This window comes from Hylobates moloch, unplaced genomic scaffold (assembly GCF_009828535.3).
Source record: "Hylobates moloch isolate HMO894 unplaced genomic scaffold, HMol_V3 SCAFFOLD_14, whole genome shotgun sequence".
In the NCBI taxonomy this organism is placed as follows: Eukaryota; Metazoa; Chordata; class Mammalia; order Primates; family Hylobatidae; genus Hylobates; species Hylobates moloch.
In genome coordinates, this window is record NW_026652289.1 from 98,718,251 (window position 1) to 98,739,105 (window position 20,855).

Below are 20,855 nucleotides of genomic sequence, written 5' to 3' on the forward strand. Positions count from 1 at the left end.
ATGTATACATATGTAACAAACCTGCATGTTGTGCACATGTACCCTAAAACTTAAAGTATAATCTAAAAAAAAAAGAATTTTAATTCTCTCTGCCACTTTGTATCAAGCTAAAAGCAGTGAAAATATGAAAATCTGCAGATAAGCAGAAATTTTAGTATGTTATTACTCTGTAACTACGTCTGACGTTTCACATTTTTCAGTAAGCTGGATTAGAACATTGAAGTTATTTTGCATTACTGCTTGACCTATTCTATGCGGGACTTATAATTATTTCTGCATTTTGTAAAATTTTAGGTCTGCTTTTAGCAATTCATTATACCTTTACATGTAATATACTATTTTCTTCCTTTTAGAAATTCTATTAACAAAAATAGATTGGAACATAGCAGCATTGTTGGCAAACCAAACTTTATTAAATATTTGATTTTATCTGTTATAGAACATGAAAATCAGCGGTTATGCAAGAGCACCGATTATATGAATTTGCATTTCAAAGTTAAATGGTTTTATAATGAATATGTGCGTGAACTTCCTGCCTTCAAGGACGCTGTTCCTGAATACTCCTTGTAAGTAGTGATTTTCACACACACACCCTCAGATCTAAATTCACAGTCCTGTAAAATTACACCTGAATTGCGCAGCACTAACATCTCTTCACATCATCTTCATTGGAATACAGAAATTTCCGTTATGAAGTTAACATTAAAGGATTTGCATGTCTTTGGGAACCATATTTAATTGAATTGTGTTGCATATTTTAAATATACCCTACCTGGATATTCAACTCAAAGACAAAAAATGCATAATAAGACATGGCTCACGTGATAACATGAATGATTTTCTGTAAAAGTACCAGAACACAGATTTTTTGGGGGAAAGTATGGTGCTTGTATATTGACCTATATATTCAGATTTTCCTTTTTATTCAAACTTGGAACTCTCTTAGGAATTCATATTTCTAAAAATAGAAATAGTGGTTTAACAGGGAACTTTCTCATAAATATGCCTCTTTCAGACACATTTGTAATCACACAAGGACTCATGTAATACTTTGCATTTGATATGTATTAGAATTCTATTTTATTCTATTGATGGGGTCTTCCCTATGCCAGGCACTTTCCAAGTGCTATAGAGCAATAGAAAATAAAGACCCCCACCCTGAAAGGAACTTATACTCTAGGAGATGCTGATAAGCTCAAATATCCTTATAAAGCAAGGCAAAATGAAATACGTGCTAATTTAAGGAACATAAGCAAAGTGCAATAGGGTTTCACAGAAGAGAGAAATTACCTCTATTTGGGGAATTCCACACAATATTTATGGATGGGATAGCATTTGATGTAGACTTTATAAAATTTGCCAGGTTATGGACAGAAAGGGGAGAAAAAGCATTAAGATGAAAATGAAAGGTATGAGCATAATTATGGAGGTAAGAATATATGAGCTATCATCCATAGGAAGTGAGGCATATTTCTATTTTTATAAAATTAATAGAAAGTAATGTTTTAAAAAATAATGTAGGAAAAGTAGTTTTGAGCTAGATTGTTATAAATAAATATTGTGAAGCTTGTACCACATTCATCAGGCATTGTGGGAGTTGGAAGAGACAAGGAATGGGGGGCAGAGAAGAGATTTAGAAGGTAATAAGTGATTTAGAGATGAAATTAGAACAGCCCTTTAACACAACTTTTCTCATACAAAGTATATAAGAAGTCAGGGGACAGTGGGATAACTTAAAAATGCTATACTATTGGGTATAGGGTGTTGGGGAGATTTTGGTCAAAAGATACAAGATTTTAGTTAAGTAGGAGGAATGAGTTCAAGAGATTATTATACAACATGATGACTATAATTAGCGTATCATATTCTGAAAAGTTGCTAAGAGAACATATTTTACATGTGCTCACCATAAAAATGATAAGTATGTGAAGTAATGCATTTGTTAATTATTTCAATTTAGCCATTCCACAACGTATACATATTTCAAAACAACGTGTTATACTTGGTAAATACATAAAACTTCTTTTGTCAAATAAAACATACTTAAAAAAATACAATAAAATTATAGTCTTTATGTTAAATAAAGGCTATATTGATAATATAGAGTGATTGCAGTAAGTATGCAAAGGGTGAAGACGTGGAACAGAAATTTTGAAGACAGAATTTACAGAATTCGTCAGCTAAAGATATATGGGGTTAAAAGAAAGAGGAAAGGTGAAGATTCCTTAAAGATCTAAAAGTAGATCTACCATTTAATCCAGCAGTCACACTTCTGGGTATCTACCCAAAGGAAAAGAAGTCATATACAAAAAAGATCTTTGCACATGCATGTTTATAAAGCACAATTCACAATTTCAAAAATGTGGAACCAGGCCAAATGCCCATCAATCAAGGAGTGGATAAAGAAATTGTGGTGTGTATATATATGTGTATGTATATACATATATGTATATACATATACATATATGTGTACGTGTATATATACGTATATATGTGTATATGTGTATATACACGTATATACACACGTATATATACATGTATATACACGTATATACACGTATATACGTGTATATATACATCTATATACATATATACACATATGTGTATATATACATATATGTATATACACACCTATATACATATATACACATATATACATATATACACATATATATGTATATATGTATATATATACACACCATGGAATACTACTCAGGCATAAAGAAGAATGAAATAATGACATTCCCAACAACCTGGATGGAACTGGAGACCATTATTCTAAGTGAAGTAACTCAGGAATGGAAAACCAAACATATGTTTTCACTCACAAGTAGGAGCTGAGCTATAAGGAAGCAAAGGCATGAGAATGATACAATGGACTTTGAAGACTTGGGGGAAGGGAGGTGGGGGGGAAGGATAAAAGACTACACATTGGGTACAGTAAACACTGCTTAGATGATGGATGCACCAAAATCTCAGAAATCACCACTAAAAAACTTATTCGTTTAACCAACCACCACGTGTTCCCCTCAAAACCTATTGAAATGAAAAAAATTTAAAAGTAGAAAAATAAACAAGAAAGAGGAAAGAGTTAAACATGAAGTCTGTATGCCTAAGTTGTTGGCAGTATCACTGATCAGGAATAGGGAAGTAAAACAGAGGAGCTATTTGCCAGACACTTCTGCTTCTGGCTCTGTCTAGACACTCTACACTAAACTAAAATCAGACTAATATTTTCCCTGATGGCTAACAAAAAAGGTAAATCAAATTAAACATCATCAGAAAGATACCAAAGACAACAAAAGCAACCAGGACTTGAGAATCTAAGATCCCTGAGAAAAGAAAAATGCACTAAGGTGAGTCCTGTATGTTGTTGCATCTTCTCTCCCATGTTTTCACCCCCATACATCTGCCAGTTTGCAATACGGGGCTTGCAGAGCGAACAGCCAACAGTAGCTCAGAGTTTACAGCTGTCTCCCTGGACTGGAGAAACAATATGGCTGATGGGGTTATGAAGGCTGCTTGGATTTGTGAGACCAAGATCCCAGAGAAAAGGAAACCACAGGAGATGAGCACAACATTCTACAGGCAGTTCCCACTGAAGGCATTTTCTGATGCCTAATTTGCCTATGTGTTGAGATTGGGACAGAAGAAAATCAAGTAGAAAGTGGCCACTAACAGATTGGGAACTAAGTAGATACTTTAGCAGTCTCATAGTGCTGAAGGGACAAATGTTAGAAGTCAAGGCTGGTCCCCTTCGTGCCTACTTACCATAACAGCCTCTCCTTCTGTTGCAGCAGAAACCACCTTCTGATGCCTAATAGCATAGATTAGTTTTATAGGTTTTTATACTTTATATAAATGGAATCATACATTGTGTACAAAAAATAAGAAGGAGCGTTATAAACACTCCAGGCTTTCAGGTGAGATTTTTGAAGGTCTCTGCCCTAGAAATAATGACAAAGTGGAAATAGACCAACCAAAAACCCAACACTGTCTAGATCAAAGGTCCACAGTTTTTCATGGACAATATACAACATTCATCAAAAAATTAAAGGCTACCAGACAACAGGACTAAATAGCTATCTGGAGATTATGCTTCTTCAGCAATGAATTGAAAAACCAGACCCCAAAAAACAGTAAGAACAAAGAAGTTTGAAAAATATGAATAAAACATTTAGAGATATCTATCTGTATAGGTATCTATATTTCTATATCTATATCTGATCATCCAGAGTTTCCATAATTTTTCATTGACAATCCTTACACACAAAAACACCCATATAAAATTTATAAACAAAAATGATAAAATACATATTGTTATTAGGTACACATGGTACATTTACCAAAATAGACTGTCTCTTGAGCCATAAAACAAAACTAATACATGTTAAGGGGAGAAATCATGTATTATATATTCTTGACACTGTAGAATTAAGACACAAGTCAACTCCAAGAAGATAATTAGATAACTAAATACAGAAAAGCAGCAGAATATTCTAAATACTCATGAGTAAAAAAATAAATCATGGTAAAAATTACAAAATATTTTGAATTAAGTGCTAATAAAATATGGCATATCCAATTTTGTAGAATGCAGCTAAAACAGGAAGTAGATGAAAATTCAAAACGTTTTTGAAGTAGAATTTTAAAAGTAAGTGTGGTCTATTTAAAACTTTATTAAATTTCTGTGTTATAGCCACAAACAATTAGAAAATTATATATAAATTGTACCATTTAAATAACATTAAAATCACCACAAATAAATGTGATGAATGGCATACAAGCCATGTTTTCAAGCAACTATAAAATATTATGAGAGAAATTTAAGATGAACTAAATGAAATATGTAGCATTCCTAAAAAGATGCATTATTATAAAGATAGTAATTCCCCCCACATGGACCTACAGTTTCAGTGCAACCCTATGCAAATTTCAAAAGATATTTTTATGCGAATTGACAAGACTTTTAAAATGCATGTAGAAATGCAAAGTGCTTAAAAATACAAAGGCAATCTACAAACTGGAGAACTACATTATTGGTTATCTAACAAAGTAGAGTTCTTAAGAGAGTGTCATGTTAATGCATTTCTCAGTCTGTTCTCACACTGCTATAAACAAATACCTGAGTCTAGGTAAAAAAATAAATACGTTTAATTGGCTCACAGTTCTGCAGGCTGTACAAGAAGCATAGTGGCTTCTGCTTCTGGGAAGTCCCCAGGAAGTTTTCAATCATGGCAAAAGGCAAAGAGGGAGTGGGGCGTAACCAGATCTCATGAGAACTCAAACGCTATCTCAAGAACAGCACCAAGGGGATAGTTCTAAACTATTCATGAAAACTCCACCTGCATGATCAAACCACCTCCTACCAGGCCCCACCTCCAACACTGAGGACTACAATTTGACATGAGATTTGGTGGGGACACAGATCCAAACCATATCAGTACATAACAAATGAATCAAGGGAATAAAATAGTCCAGAGGCCAATTCACATGTATGGCATGATCTGATTTGCATCAAAGATGCACACTCAATGTGGTGGGGGGATAAATGGTGTTCTAAATAAATGGTGCTAGATCAACTGGGCATACCTACAGAAAAAAGAATTTATGCTCAAAATGGAGAAAAAAATATCTTAAACAATTTCCAAAAATCAATTGTCCATAGATTATAGATCATAATTTACAAGTCTGAGGTAAGCACCCAGAATCAGTTACAGATTAGTGTGAATGGGTAGAAGCTCGATGGCAAAGAATTTAAAAATGAGGAAACGGGTTGATAGGGAAGAGAGCACACAAGGTCTACATTTTACAAGAGTTTGAATTCTGAAGGGAATTACAGAGTAACTATTGGAAACTAAGCATATTTGAGGCAGCATGGGAAGAATCAAGATGAGGTAGAGGTTGGAGGTAAAGAGGAGGAGACTAATTTGATGGAGAAAGGTAAAGGTTTCTAAGGAAGCAAAACTGCAAGAGAGAATGAGATTGTCGATTCTGAATTACTCTCATATACAAAAAGATCAGCATTCCTGTTAATTATATGCAAATGATGTCCTTTGTGATATGTAACATTATTAATTTGTTATAGGTGGTTTGAACCTTTTGTCATGCAGTGGCTAGATGAAAACGAAGATGTGTCAATGGAATTCCTTCATGGAGCCCTGGGAAGAGACAAAAAAGATGGAGTGAGTTTAAATTAACTTAAGAATGTTCATTGCCATGATTCAGTCACATTGCTTGCTTTTAAGCTAATGGGAATTATTAGACTCATCGTTATTAATTGTTTCCATTACCCAATGACCAAAATTAATTTAAAACACTATTTCAATTGTCTGATCAGAAACCTAGAAACTTGCCTACATTTATTTAAAAAAAAAATCAGTCACCCATTTTTCCCAAGATTTTCTTTAATTCTTACATTAATCTGAATCTACAGGTTCCCTAAGCTTGTACAAAACATCTTTGTTGTCCTGGAACTTTTCCAGGATTTCTAGATTAGAAGCAGACATTCTCCCAGTCCCTGTGCAGCAGCTCCCAAAATCTTGAGCCACAACCGGCTTGCTAAGCTAACCTATTGCCTTGGAGAAAATGAAATACAAAAGAACCAGTACCTCAATTCAGCGGTGGAAAAACCAATTAGCAGCAGCTTGCCCCATGATATTAGTTCCACCACACTTTCTAGAAAAGGAGATTAATGATTTTAAAGTGGGTAAGCATTTTATAACTGGGAAATGTAAATATATGATACGGGAGATTCAGTTGTTGATGGGAAATGATGAAGATTTTTCCATTCCGCTTCTAATGTACTGTTTGGGATGGTTTCATCTCCTCTCCCCACAGTTCCAGCAGACATCTGATCATGCCCTCTTTTCTTGCTCCGTGGTTGATGTCTTTGCTCAGCTGAATCAGAGCTTTGAGATTATTAAGAAACTGGAATGCCCTAATCCTGAAGCATTATCTCACTTAATGAGAAGATTTGCAAAGGTAGGTTAAATAAAACGAGTCTTCTTTCTTCTGGGTCTGTGGCAATCTGAAAAATGCCATTGTTTTGGGGTGTTAGTCTTCTCTGTCATCCCTATCCCAGTTTATTTGTAATTCTGTGCTAGTAAATTCAGTTGTTTCCAAGATTCCCATCTGATTTCCTGCACTTCTTATTTCTTTTATATGGATTTATCATCTTAAAAACCTATTTATTGTTCACATCGAGGACTCAGTTACTTATAATAGAAGAAATTACCATAGATGTCCAAATTACTCCCATTTCAAATGTGGTGTTTTCTAGCTGAAAGTAAGCCTTGGCAATTTCATGTGCAAATTGCCAAGTGTTTTAGCAGACATTATAGTATAGTACAACGTATATTGAACTTGGAGCCATGAAAACTGATTTCTGATTACAAATCAGTCAATATTTGTAATTGAATCTCAATACTTCAAGTTTTTTATGAATTTAGTTTTCATATTTGACATACTGATTTTGATAAACCAAATTTATCTTAAGGCCCCTTCTCCTCTTAAAATCTAAAATGGCTTACCATGTGCTTACTACTTTGCCAAGAGTTTCAAGGGAAATATAAGAAATGAAAGAAGCAGCCACTGTCTATCAAATCTTAAAAAAAAATCCATATAATATGCAAGACCACATGACATAAACTAATTGAAAGATGACGTGAAAAGGGACACAATTCAGCTTCAAGTTTAGTGAGATCAACCGTAAATTGAGTGGAGGGAAATCTGATGAGAGCTGAAATAGACAGAGGCTTCATGACAAGGGCAGGGCTCGTAGAAGGCTAAAACAGAGAAGCTAGAAAAGTATTCTAAGCCAGAGGAATAGCAGGAACAAAGGAAGAGGTAAAGCGGCACCTGACATGGGAAGGGCAGGGAGAAACAACCCTTGTGGGGAGAAGCAGTAGAAAATGTTGGGAGAGTGAAGATACCCCAGATCTTGAAGAACTTTGCTTCCCAGGTTGAGAAGTTTAGACTTAATGTTCTGGTCAATTTAGGAAATGCAGAACCTTTGGAGATTTTTATGCAGGGTAGTGACATAACAAACATAGTAATTTAGGGAAACTACTTGCACAGTTCTGTGTCTGGCTGATCTAAATATAAGTCTGATTCTGTGGATTGAATGATGACTGAGGTTTTAGGCTGTTCATTCAACAAGTGCTTGCTGATATGCCTCACTCGCACACACTATAAGCCACCTTGAGGGATGTAGTCATGAATAAGCATAATATCTGACCTCAGAAAACTTGTATGGAAGGGCCAAAGCTGCAAACAACTATGACAAAGTCAAATGTTATAATCACAGCATCTCAGAAATTGAAAGAGGCCCAGAATATAGATAAAGGAGCAGAGACCGACAGAGAGACACTAAACTGTATTATATTTATTTGCCATGAAATATTCTGATCTTAAGTCTTCATTAATTAAGAAGACTAACCTCCTACATTTAAAATATTAAATAACAGCCAATAATCATTTAAGCCATTCTTACAGATGACTTTCTTAATCCCCTTAGATGATTCTACTTTCCCAATATAGTGAAATCTGTAGGAGCATAATTCTAAAAATTCTCTAAGTCTTTTCTTGATGAGCAGCTGTGTTTGGGTGAATGCCAAGAAAAGAATGAAACTGGGTCATTAGGAATAGTGTTTGACAAAGTATGTCACGTACTATTCCTGGAATTCTGTCGGATGTAGGGGAAGCAGTAGTCAGGCAGGTGGCTTATGTAAGTTGGGAGACATGAGTGCACAGTAACAGAGTAGAAAGAATGTTGAATTGAGATTCCTAGACCCTGGGCTCCAGCCACCCATTGGTAGCTCTAACCTTTCTTCAGCTGTAATACTGAACTTAGCCACAATAAGCCAGCTGGGGTATAACCAAATGTACTGAATGGAAGTATAAAAGGGTGGGAGGTCACAAGGAAGGTCATATTAGAATCACACTCAGGAAAACACATTCTCTGAAGCAAGAGGAAGAGAAACAGTTTCCATGTATTACTGAGGAGATGTGTGCTTTTATTGGTGCAATAAAAAAATCAGTGAACTAAAACATTTTTAATCCATGGAAATTCAATAATATCCAATTGTCAACAGGAAATAATGTAAGAACAATGAGAAGCATTTTCTGGAAAAGAAGAAATTAGTAATTTTCATTGAAAAAGAAATTCTATTTTATTAGAATGATTTAAAAATCTCTTGCCAGCATTTCTCTTTTTAACTCTTGCAGTGACTTACCATATAGAATAATAAATAAAAAGCAAAATCAATTAAACATAAATATAAAAATAAGTAACATCAGTCAAATCCATTTTACCATTATCAGCCTTTCCTTTTATTTATTTATTTATTTTTTTTTTTGAGACAGTCTCGCTCTGTCACTGGAGTGCGGTGGCACAGTCTCGGCTCACTGCAACCTTCACCTCCCGGGTTCAAGTGATTCTCCTGCCTCAGCCTCCCAAAAGTAGCTGGGATTACAGGTGTTCGCCACCATACTCAGCTAATTTTTTGCATTTTTAGTAGAGACGGGGTTTCTCCATGTTGGCCAGGCTGGTCTCAAACTCATTATCAGCCTTTCTATCTATAATTTGTATTTTATATAACAAAGTAGATAAAAATGGTTTGTGTTTACTATAATTAGCCATTTCACAAGAACTGCAAACTATTGGAATTTGTTTTTATTTCGTCAGATGTGACTAATTAGTCTTGAAAACTCTACCCTTCTCAGTATTGGAATCCTTATATCAAAATATACTAAAATCCCATTATCTTTATGGGATTTATATTGATTTAAACAGTCTCCTGGAGATAAGACATATTAATTGTATCTGTAGAGATTTAAAAATTTTTGCATTTTAAAATGGGATTTAAAGGGACAATTTATTCTTACTAAACAGGATATAAGACTAAAAAAGGTACCAAACAAAATGCTTCAAATTTCATATCAAGAACATTCAGAAGCTATGATGAGTGAGAAAATGGGCACATGAGTAGTCAGTATTCCTATGACTATACTGCTGCTCTTACCAGTATGGGTAATTTAATTTCAAAAATAGATATGAAGTAATGTTATTTTTAATATTGCTTAAAAACAAATAAACAAATATGAAGTCCCGGGTATGAGTCTGGCTGTTTGCCGGGTGCTGGAGATACTGTGGTAGATGATGCACACATATTTCTATTCCTTGTTCTCTGGGAACATAATTCTAATTTTTAAAAATAATAATGATAATTCATTGAGCATTATTATAGGCTAATCATGTTATACATTTTCTTATTATTCACAACCATCTAATTAAATGGGTACTATTATGTTCCCTAATTTCCATCCATGATGAAACAGACTAAAAATGTTTAAATAATTGAAATGATATGGATAGAATCCTTTCGACCACTAAACTATACTCCCTTCTCATTCTGGTGTGATCAGAATTAAGTTAGAAATTTGGAGAATAGAATCTCACTATTTGTTTTTTATCCTTAAGGTCAAACCTAGGCATTTATGGTGGCAGAAGTGGGAGTCCCTATCTTATGTTGGATGTGTTAAAATACATTACATAAATCTGTGAAGTCACATTTCTAATGTTGCTGAACCAATATGACAGTTTTCTTGTCTTCCTTGTGTTTTTCTAATACTGCATTGTTCCATGCATAAAATGTGAATGAAAAGATGGATTTCGAACCACACTTCTTATCTTACTGATCGTAAGAGTAATACACTAGATGGAATAACTGGAAGTGTTGACAGGATATTTAGCCCACTCCTAACAGGGTGGCATTAGCTCAGAAAAACACAGTGCCTTTGTCTGAGTAGTTGATGGCCGTCCCATTCAATGCTCCACCAGTACCTGTGTGTCAAATCAGAACTGATTGTAGCTGAAAGATATTTTAGTCACCATGTCTAATCCTTTAAATGCAGCAGAATCACTCTCTGTACTGCCACACTCCTATTAGAATTTCATGTTATTTAATCTGGAACTTTTTGAATAGCAGCTCTTCATAGGCATCCATAAAAGAGCCCTCTACTCCTCATGACTATTTCTTTAGAACAAGATGCCACAGCCCCTGCTAGGCTGTTTGTTCCCTGTCTCTGCACTATACTCTCTTCTGAACACCAGTAGTTCCCCAAAGACAAAATCATGACCTAAGCTCACACACCCAGAAGTCCTATGTTCCAGGCCTTGCGAGGTGCCCCTTCCATCACAGCTTCTCTCTGAAGAGTTACCTCCACCCTGCCATGCATTCGTTAAGATAGTGGTTCTCAAACTTTGTATGCATTGGAATTACCTTAGACTGGTTAAACCCCAGACAGCTGGGGCCCACCTCTAGCATTTCTGACTCAGTAATTTAGGATAGGACCAGAAAATGTGCATGTCTAACAAGTTCCCAGGTGATGCTTATAGTGCTGCTGATTCCAGAACTACATTCCGAGAACCAATGGGTTAAGCATGTCATAAGCAACAGCTTATTAGTATGAAAGAGCTATTGTGTGGTAGTGGTTTACTTAGCTGAATAAATTAGAATGAAATTGAAGTTGCCCACAAAATGTACTTTGCACACTCTCATTCAAGTACATTGTACGTTAGTAAAGATGGGAGTTATTACAGCAGTGTACTTGCAACTCTTATAGGCACACAGCTTTAAGCTATATTCTTTTTTTTTTTTGAGACAGTCTCACTCTGTTGCCCAGGCTAGATATATTCTATATGACTGTGCACTTTTTCTGACCTGCAGCCCATCCTGACTTGCCAACCATTGGCATTTGTAGGCTAGTACATGTGAGATCCCAGGATTCCTTGTCTCTAAGCATAAATTCAAGGGACTGAGGTTTTCCTATGAAGTAGACTGAAGATGTAGGCCATAGGGCATACTTCAAGAATGATGGTAAAGGGTATCCAGCTTCCTCTTTCTTCTTTAGAAAACGATGAAAAAAAAAAAACAAAAAACAAAACCCAGGCTGTTCAACAAGTCACCCGGCAGCTGTAGGATGTAGGGGAAGCAGAATCATAAGAATTAAAAAATCTCACATGGCACTAAGTTGTAGAGGATTTTCACACAGCCCGAACTTTACCTTAAGCAAGTTACAATGTCTCAGTTACAATGATTGCCTAAAGTCAGGTTTATGGTTTGTGTTTATATGTTGTTTTGTATGCAATACAATATAATAATTCTTCAAGTTTATAATGTCATCAAGAAGCTGTAGATTGAGAGTAGTGTTCATATGTACAAATGAATAAGTATTTCATAGGTAAGTCCAAAGTAATTCAACATTATGTCTAAAGTAAAATCTGAAGAGACAAATTTGGAAGATAATTCAGTCTGATCAGCCATCTGTTTACCAGGATTTATTGGTCTGCTCCTTGATAAGATTTTATATTTTTCAAGGTCAACTTTCTATTTGAGTTGATGCATATTATCACGTTACTGTGTACTTCAACAAAGTATTGATTTTCTGTCTGTGTGTTATCTCTTATTTCAGGATTTCATTGTGATTTTAAAAGTGTGTAAGCAAGCTTATAATCAATTTAGCGAATTCAGGTTTATAAATTAAACATCTCTTCTTCAGCTTAACTCTTTGGAGTGTCTCCCTCAGTTGATTTTGAGCCACTAAGAAAATTCAGACATATGTTGTACAAATAAGAAAATAAAAGCTTTTTTGTCTTTACTTTTCTATCAAAAGAGATGACATTTCTACTGCTATTGTTGCCTTATCTCTTCTAAGAAAATCGTATCTACATTTGGCTTATGATAATTTAATCTGTGTATAAAAGCAGTAGAGTGCTAACTCATTCATGCATCTTTAAGTAATTGAAATAAAATGTAATTAACATGGTTTATTTTCCTCTGTTTTGCATAATTAATGAAAACAGAGGGCATTCTTAGGCTCACAAACAGTTGTTAGAGAGAGAAAAAAATGTAGAACTAAGATGAAAAGGACAGCAAGAAGGTAACTTAGGATTAAACTTTATAGCGTATTTGTAAACTACATACTTGCCTGGGTAAAGTTCACAATGTTTTCTTTCTTAGACTATCAATAAAGTGCTGCTCCAGTATGCTGCAATTGTATCAAGTGATTTCAGTTCATATTGTGATAAGGAAAATGTGGTAAGTAAAAATGTCTCTACTTTCAAGTATCTCTCAGTTGAGATTTACTTCTTCAAAGTATGAGTAAGCAAGAGAAATTGTTGACTTTCAGTTTTCATATAGGATAGTAAGAAATAAGGATCTTAAGAAGTTGAAAACTTCTCCAGGGTTCTTGAACTGGTTATAATACAGGATTTACAGGAAGGTAGAGGGTGTCTCAATGCCAGCCAACTTGTGGTTTTCCACGTAGAAAAGGAACAAGACTAGAATAAATAATTGAAAATTCACATACTCATAAAATACTGGAGCTGAGAAAAACAAAGGACTTAAAGATTAGATGAGTATTGGCACCAACTAGTTTCATTTTGGCACTAATACTCAAATAATTTAGTCTTTCAGTTTTCAAATAAATTGCAAAGGTTAATATATGGAACAATGCTGATTTCTATTCTGAATTATTAAAATAGATTTTTTAGATGATTGAGAAAATATTTATAAAATTCAAACTAGTATTGCAACTTAATAAAAGTCATAAAGAAAAGTGAGATAAAGGTATTTGAAATATAGTAAGATTTATTTTATGATGGAAGGTGAAAGCTTTCTTATTCAATCTGTAATATTAGGAGAAATACATTGGCAGCATTGTAAACATTTTGAAAAACAGTAGCTCTGAAAAAAAAAGTGTTTAAAAAGTGAGTATAGGGTTTTTTGTTTTTTTTTTTAAAAAAAAAAGAAAAACCAGTTTTTTCCCCCTCCAAAAATCAGTTTCGCTATCAGGTGAATCTAAATTACTCTAAAGAAAGCTACTAGTTTTCTCCCTGAAACCTCATTGACCTCTTGCTGACAGCTCATTAAGATAAGTCAGTCCTAATCGTTCTTGAGAATTCTATAAGATGCTTCTTTTCCTTAAATTAATATGCTGCCCAGAAATTTTATTAGAACTTTTTGACAACTCAATTATGTCTTATTGCTATTGATTATACTCAAAAAGCAAGATATTTATTTATTGAAAGTATATTATTTCTGATTAAAAGATAATACATGTCTAAAGTGTTACATTGAAAATCAAAACAGTATCTGATAATTTCACAAAAGGATACTGTTTATATTAGGACAGCCAAATTGAAGATTTTGAAAGGTGACCGTGAACTCCTAAGGCTAATTCCTGCCATTCAGAAAGGCAAATTAGTTTTTAAAAGCCCCTGCAGAGTTCCACTTTATGTATTAACATTCTATATTATATTTTACATTTAATAAACACTGAGATAAAAATTATAACCCAGTATTTATTATATTATTCTATGTACTCTTTCTGTAGGTTTTATACTTTCAAAAATTAAATCTTTATAAAAAGGAACAAAAGCCCTCCAAATATTATAGCAAAGGAACTTCCTTTTCCTTCCCTCAGTGCTTTTCTTCCATAATTACTAATATCTTGACCAGCCTTATACACTATTGCTTAAATACCAAGTATCATTTTAGCTTTTATAAAAGAATATCACTTGGTTACTTGGCTTATGTTTTCATTCAAGGCAAATTGAAATGCTTTTGTACATTTCCATGAGTATATATAGTTACTATTACAGATACTTATTTATAATTATTTCAATATCTGATTTCAATATCAAGACCAGTGAAACTTGTACATCTTTCAGTATATCTGTGGCAATATATCTATTTCATCTGCAAATTGAGCTAGAAACATCTAAAGATAGACAGACATCGTTTAAGATATGACCATAATATACGCCGGGCACGGTGGCTCACACCCATAATTCCAGCACTTTAGGCGGCCGAGGTGGGCAGATCACCTGGGGTCAGGAGTTCAAGACCAGCCTGGCCAACATGGTGAAACCCTGTCTCTACTAAAAATATAAAATTAACCAGGTGTGGTGGCGTGCACCTGTAATCCAAGCTACTTGGGAGGCTGAGGCAGGAGAATTGCTTGAACCTGGGAGATGGAGGTTGCAGTGAGCCAAGACTGTGCCATTGCACTCCAGCCTGGCCAGAAAAGAGTGAAACTCTGTCTCAAAAACATACAAACAAAAAAGATATGACCATAAGATTTGAGTTCTCAGGGTTCAGAATTAAAGACCAGAGTTAAATAAAATATCCATGTCAGAATAATTTGTTTTCTACTGTAACATTTTAAATTGGAAATGGGTCAAAATATTTTTATTCATTTAATTTCACATTCCAAACTATAGCAAGACATCACAATCTAAATTAGAATTACTTTTATTTTAAATAATTTTTAAAATATTTTTAAACTCAGAGACACTTTGGCCGTGTAGAAATATTCCTAGTCTGAAACTTTCATATTCATTATGTTTCAGTTTCCTAACTTTGTTCTAGATTGAGATAAAATTAAAGGTATTATTCTATTTTTAGGGAAAAAAATCAAGATATAAAAATAGGAAGATACAAATTGACTTTAACATAGTTTGTTTTATCTTACTAAACTCAAAAAGCAATATCTCTGAATTAGGGTAATGTTTCCTTTGCTGTCAGTTTTTTTCATTTACTATGAAGTTGTTCTTTTTTTCATTTGCTATGAAGTTGTTGAAAGTAAAAACTGTTTCATGATTAAATTTAAGGTGAATTTGTGTAATCTGTTCCCAGTAGCAGTTTGATGAATTGATTCAGTAAAATTGAACTTTGAACATTTCAAGGTCAGGGAACTCTTAATGAAAAGGGAGAGTCTCATATCTATTTTTGTCTCCCTCTGGATAACTGCATCTCCTCTTTTTTCTCTGTAGTCTAACTTGGGGTCGATAGCAATCCATGTCAAGTGAGCCAAACTGTCCATATTTATTTTGTTCTCAGTAGCTCTCTTTAATCAGAAATCATCATAGTAAGAAGAGTTGGCAGTTGGCCTTTATTTATAAAGCTAGTACTAGGGTCCTGTTATATGTGACAATAAAGATTAGTTTGAATGTTAATGTCAAATAATCTAAGAAGAGTCTATCAAGCTAACTTAGACATATGGGAAACAAGGTGATAATAACCACTCACCTGTATAGCCTTCCTGCTTCTCATTATAAGTCACTCTTTTACTTTGACCTTGGATTTCTCCCTGGTAGGATTGCCCAGATTCACACCAAATTTTCCCTTTCTGAAATTAAAAGTGAATATCAATGACCCTACCTCCTAGTGAAAAGATAGGCTATTGGCTTAGTTTGTGGATTTTGGGTCAAGATGCTGAATCCTCTGAAAATGTGGCCCTACCCACTATGGAAAGGACTAAGCCCAGATCCAGTAGTACTCACTCACGGCTATGGATCAGAATCATTTGTGGAACATTTTGATTCAGCTAATTAAAACAATCTTTCTGGGATACATCTCAGATATCTGTGTTAAAAAATTTTTAAGTGACTGGAATCAAGGAAACAGAAAGGAATTTTTAAATTGTTTGCATAAATCAAGTGATGATGTGGTCACTTTGAGTCAAGTAGAAAGTTTTTCAAAGGTCATTAATGTGGCTCAAGTAATAATAAAATCTTTCCAGTGATAAGAGCTAACACCTCTCTGACATCCCTTGAGTCCTTTGCATGACTCTGGTTACTGGCTTATTTCCCAGCAACTTGGAAGCTACATCCATCTTCCTCCCTTTGTCTATTTCTCTTTCTGTGTCTGTTTTCCTCTGATACACTGGCTCTTAGGAATCAATATACAGCAAAGATTAAATGATTCTATAACTATCATGAATTGTTTTCTAATTACGAATTAATGTTTACTATTCTAAGTTCACATCTAGACCTGTCACAAAGCTTTACATCTTTGTTATTGTTTTATTTCTGGCTCCTTGGAAACAAGTGGAGAAACATTTTCTAAGCATGTATTATATGTATACCGCTGTGCAGTCGTTTGTGAGAAAGAAAAGCAGAAAGAGACACAGCAACATGTACAATGTATTTAAGGTTGAGAGTGAAAAGCAACTCAAATGTAAAGCAATATAAAACACATGCCAAGTGAGTGATAAGATAAAATCCAGGAAAAAAGAACGCTCTAACCTGAATGATGGATATGAGTCAAATAAGCAAGTAGGAAAATGAGAAGAAGAACACCGGTTAAAGCCAGAAGCCGAACGCTTCGAATACCAGCATGTGGTCTTTATCTGCAGCCAGAAAATCTATTTATTTTTAAGATTTTTTGCATTTAAAAAATCACATGATGTTTTGTTTTCTAAAACAGTAAAATAACAGAAGAATTTAAGCTAACCTTTTTCTAAAAGTAAATCTATAAAAACAAAAAACGTGCTTACTTTCTAAGTACGAAATGTTACCATGTTAAAGATAAAAGAAACTTTAGCAGTAAGTCTCCAGTGGTTTATTGTCTGAGTATGTCATTAAATTTCATTCCCCAATGAGGCATTATATTTTTCCATTTCCATTCTTAACTGTTACAAACTATGATGTTGAAATAGCAGAATTAGTATATACATCTTATATAATAGGAATCCAAGATAGCTATTTTCAACCACTTATAAGTTAAACTCATTCAATAATTTTATATAAAAAGATTGCTCACAATAGTCTTTTCTTCTGTATTTAAAGCCCTGTATCTTGATGAACAATATTCAACAATTGCGGGTCCAGCTGGAAAAAATGTTTGAATCCATGGGAGGGAAAGAGGTGGGTATCTTTTTCTCCTACATTTGCTAAAAACCTACTTAGAGATTATTAGCAGCGTATCTCTTGCTATGAAAGTGTCTTAATCAAGTTTTTACATGGTTAACTAAGAACAGGAAATGATAATAATCTCAAATGTCATTAACAACTAAAATGATTATTATCCACAACAGAATACTTTAGTAAATACATTAGAAGTGTGAATGGGAGACAGAAGATAGTAGCCTTTGGTCTTATGTGTGTGCACATGTATGTTTGTGTGTGTAGTCATATATACACACATATATATTTGTATGCTAATGACTTGTAAAATTCCACAAATTGTGTTTTTCACTGTCTTGTACAATGTCAGCTTGATATCAATGTTTGTTCTGAAATATGCTTTGTGGTACTATTGGTTTTTGATGTACTGGTAGTTTATTTTTCACATCGAGAAAGCTCTGTCAAAAATGTGTTGTGTGCTGTGTCTGTAATGTGTCATGTCTTTGTCCAACATCTTTGACTTGCAATTCCATGAGCAGAAGAAGGAAGGAGAAAGATTCTTTTATGAGGTTTGTGATAGTAAGCATTTTATCCCTTACCTGGCTGTTCCCTCCAACCCTCACTCCATACCTAAAGACCATTGCATTTTCTACTTATTCCCATTTGCTTGTTTGGAACAGACAGACAGTGAAATACTAGCTATGCACCTGCATCTTCCTGCCTGCCACAGTCTTTTCTTTCATAAACTGACCTAAGCATTCGGGGACTGAGGGACTGCAGAAGGTGCTGAGAGGGAGGGTCATGAAGCAGGGTTTCTCCCCATGCCCTCATTCCCCTCCAAACAATCTCAAGGGCAGCTATGTCAAGAATATGTACATAGATACTTCTGTTTAAGATTCCTTTACATTGTTCCTTCCTGTGGGAAAGTTTCTGAGATGTGCGTAATGCTAAGATGCATTTCAATGTAAATATCCCTTTTATTTCTAAATTTATGTGACTACAAATGTTTCTTTTAAGATTGGCTCCTTCCCATGTGATTTTGCTTTTAACCCCAAGGAGATGTTTTTAGACTTCCCCAATGTCTGTTTCTTTTTCAGTATTTTGAAAAATGAACTTGCTATTTAGCATTCTACAATGGAGAAGCACTAGAATATATGTGTGATGATGCAAAACTTTAAAAACATGAACGTTTATGAGCTGTGCCTTCATTGCAATCTCAGTTTTATTTGTATAAAATAAGGCCTCATTCCCTAAAGTGTGTTAATGCTTTATGTAAAGTTTGAGGGCATTGATCTTATTTTAAAATTATTCTGCTGAATTAGGTAAGCACAACCAATTAGGGAACATAATGTGAGATTTCCTTTTCAATTTTACTGATGTTTCATATTCAGACTTGAAGTCCACTTAGCATTTAGAAAAGAGATGAAGAAATTATTGATTTCATGTGGGAAATATTATCTCCTTTCTGTAAATTTTAAAGCCCACAAATCATTTAAGAATAAAGTTATATTTAAAATGTCATATTTCCATAAATTTCTCCTTACACTACTTACGCTAGAGTGTTTGAACTCTAATGTGAATAACATATTGTTGAACTGAATTTAGCCAGATAAATCAGACCTGTACTTAAAGGAAACTAGATGGGACAAGCCACTTGCTAATTAAAAATGTTATAAAGTGGCTTGTTCACCAATCAAAAATGAATTCCTTATTTCAGATAGAATTGCTGGTTTGAAATATACAGGTTTCACACTATTCATTTTATTTCAAATATATGACTAAATCATAGAACTCCTCCTCTTATTGAAGAAAATAATGAAAACAGAAATACTGAGCTTGGTACTTTCTCCCTTTAAAACTCTTGCAATGTCTATTTGCTAAACTCCTCAGATACAATTTAAGAAGAAAACATAAATAAATCAGTGAAATAAAATGAATGCCTAGCTTCTACCAATGTAATCTGCTCCTTTCTTTTTCTAAATATTTTTTTCATTTCTTTCCTTCCTCTCTTTAACCTTTTCTGTGATTTTCTGTTTCTCCTGTTTTCTTTTTCTCCTCTCTATGCATAGATCTTTTCTCTTATTCCCTTCCATTTTCAGCTCAAACTTTTAGGTAGGGCCAGTCAGCATTGGCATAGAGATTGATGAAATGTCAGGAGGAAGGAAGACTTGCATTCAAGTCTGAGTGCATCATGTGTCCTCCCAGAAAATAGAAGCTTAATTGATGCAGAATTATGATAGAGTTTCTGATTACTCTGGGGTCTCTAGGCAACAGAATTTCAAAATAATAAGCAGAGTTCTTCCAATATTGTTCTATAAACATGGCAGTATCTAAATGGTTTCCTTAACTTGGGGCTTTTATAAAGATGAAAAAGGATTTGATTGAAAATTATAGAATTCACTCTTTGATATGAGAAAATTACAGAATTCACCCTTTGATATGCAACACTTGATACAGACACGTTCAGGGGCCTTTAAAAGTTATACAATGTGTTCTAATTCAAATTTCCAGTTTTTTCCTTACAGTGGAACTGGTTGTAAAACCTTTGACTGCTATTATAACCAATTCCAATCTGTAAATAGGGGAAATATTGCAGGCTAGACCTTATTCTTTGTTTAAGAGTTTCTTTTTATTTTATACCCCACCATCTGTGCTGAGATATGTACTTCTTGCTATAAAAATTAAATAGCAAATAATTGCTTGTGCACTTGCTCAAAATGGTTTTTAATGCTATGTGTTTATTAGCTGGCTTCTAACAACAGCATTGCTTTCCTCTAATATTACACCATCTGCAAAGTGCTGGCTGCTTACAGGCATGACTGCGTGCTACTGCAGCTCCCTGCTGCTTTAACCTGATCACCATGTAGTTGAGGCAGCTGTTTTTTCTTCACAGAGTCAGCCTCTTTTCCCTCTGGAAATAAAAAGAGTGTTTAAAACGTTTTTTCCGTGGAAAAATCCACTCTCTGTATGGAGTTCAAATGGAAGCATTGCTTAACACCATGATGATCCTGGGATTATGCTGTTGACAGTGGTTCCAAAAACAGTCACTTAAGCAATCGTTGTTAGACAGTCGCATGCACAATATCCTATGGGCCGTGTCAGCACATTTACTTTCTAATGCCCTATGTAGGGGAAAAAAAGTCAAAAGAGAAAAGCAAAC

At 34.3% G+C, this 20,855-nt stretch overlaps 1 protein-coding gene across 1 annotated transcript in view; it reads left to right on the top strand.

Annotated features, from left to right (window-relative positions):
• Positions 1–20,855, top strand: part of UNC13C (unc-13 homolog C) — a 620,990-nt gene that overhangs the window by 486,723 nt on the left and 113,412 nt on the right. The window contains exons 19-23 of the mRNA XM_032174369.2: positions 440–566; positions 6,089–6,185; positions 6,841–6,984; positions 13,026–13,103; positions 17,639–17,716. Coding sequence (XP_032030260.1) covers positions 440–566; positions 6,089–6,185; positions 6,841–6,984; positions 13,026–13,103; positions 17,639–17,716 — 524 coding nt within the window. The remainder of the gene's footprint in view (positions 1–439; positions 567–6,088; positions 6,186–6,840; positions 6,985–13,025; positions 13,104–17,638; positions 17,717–20,855) is intronic.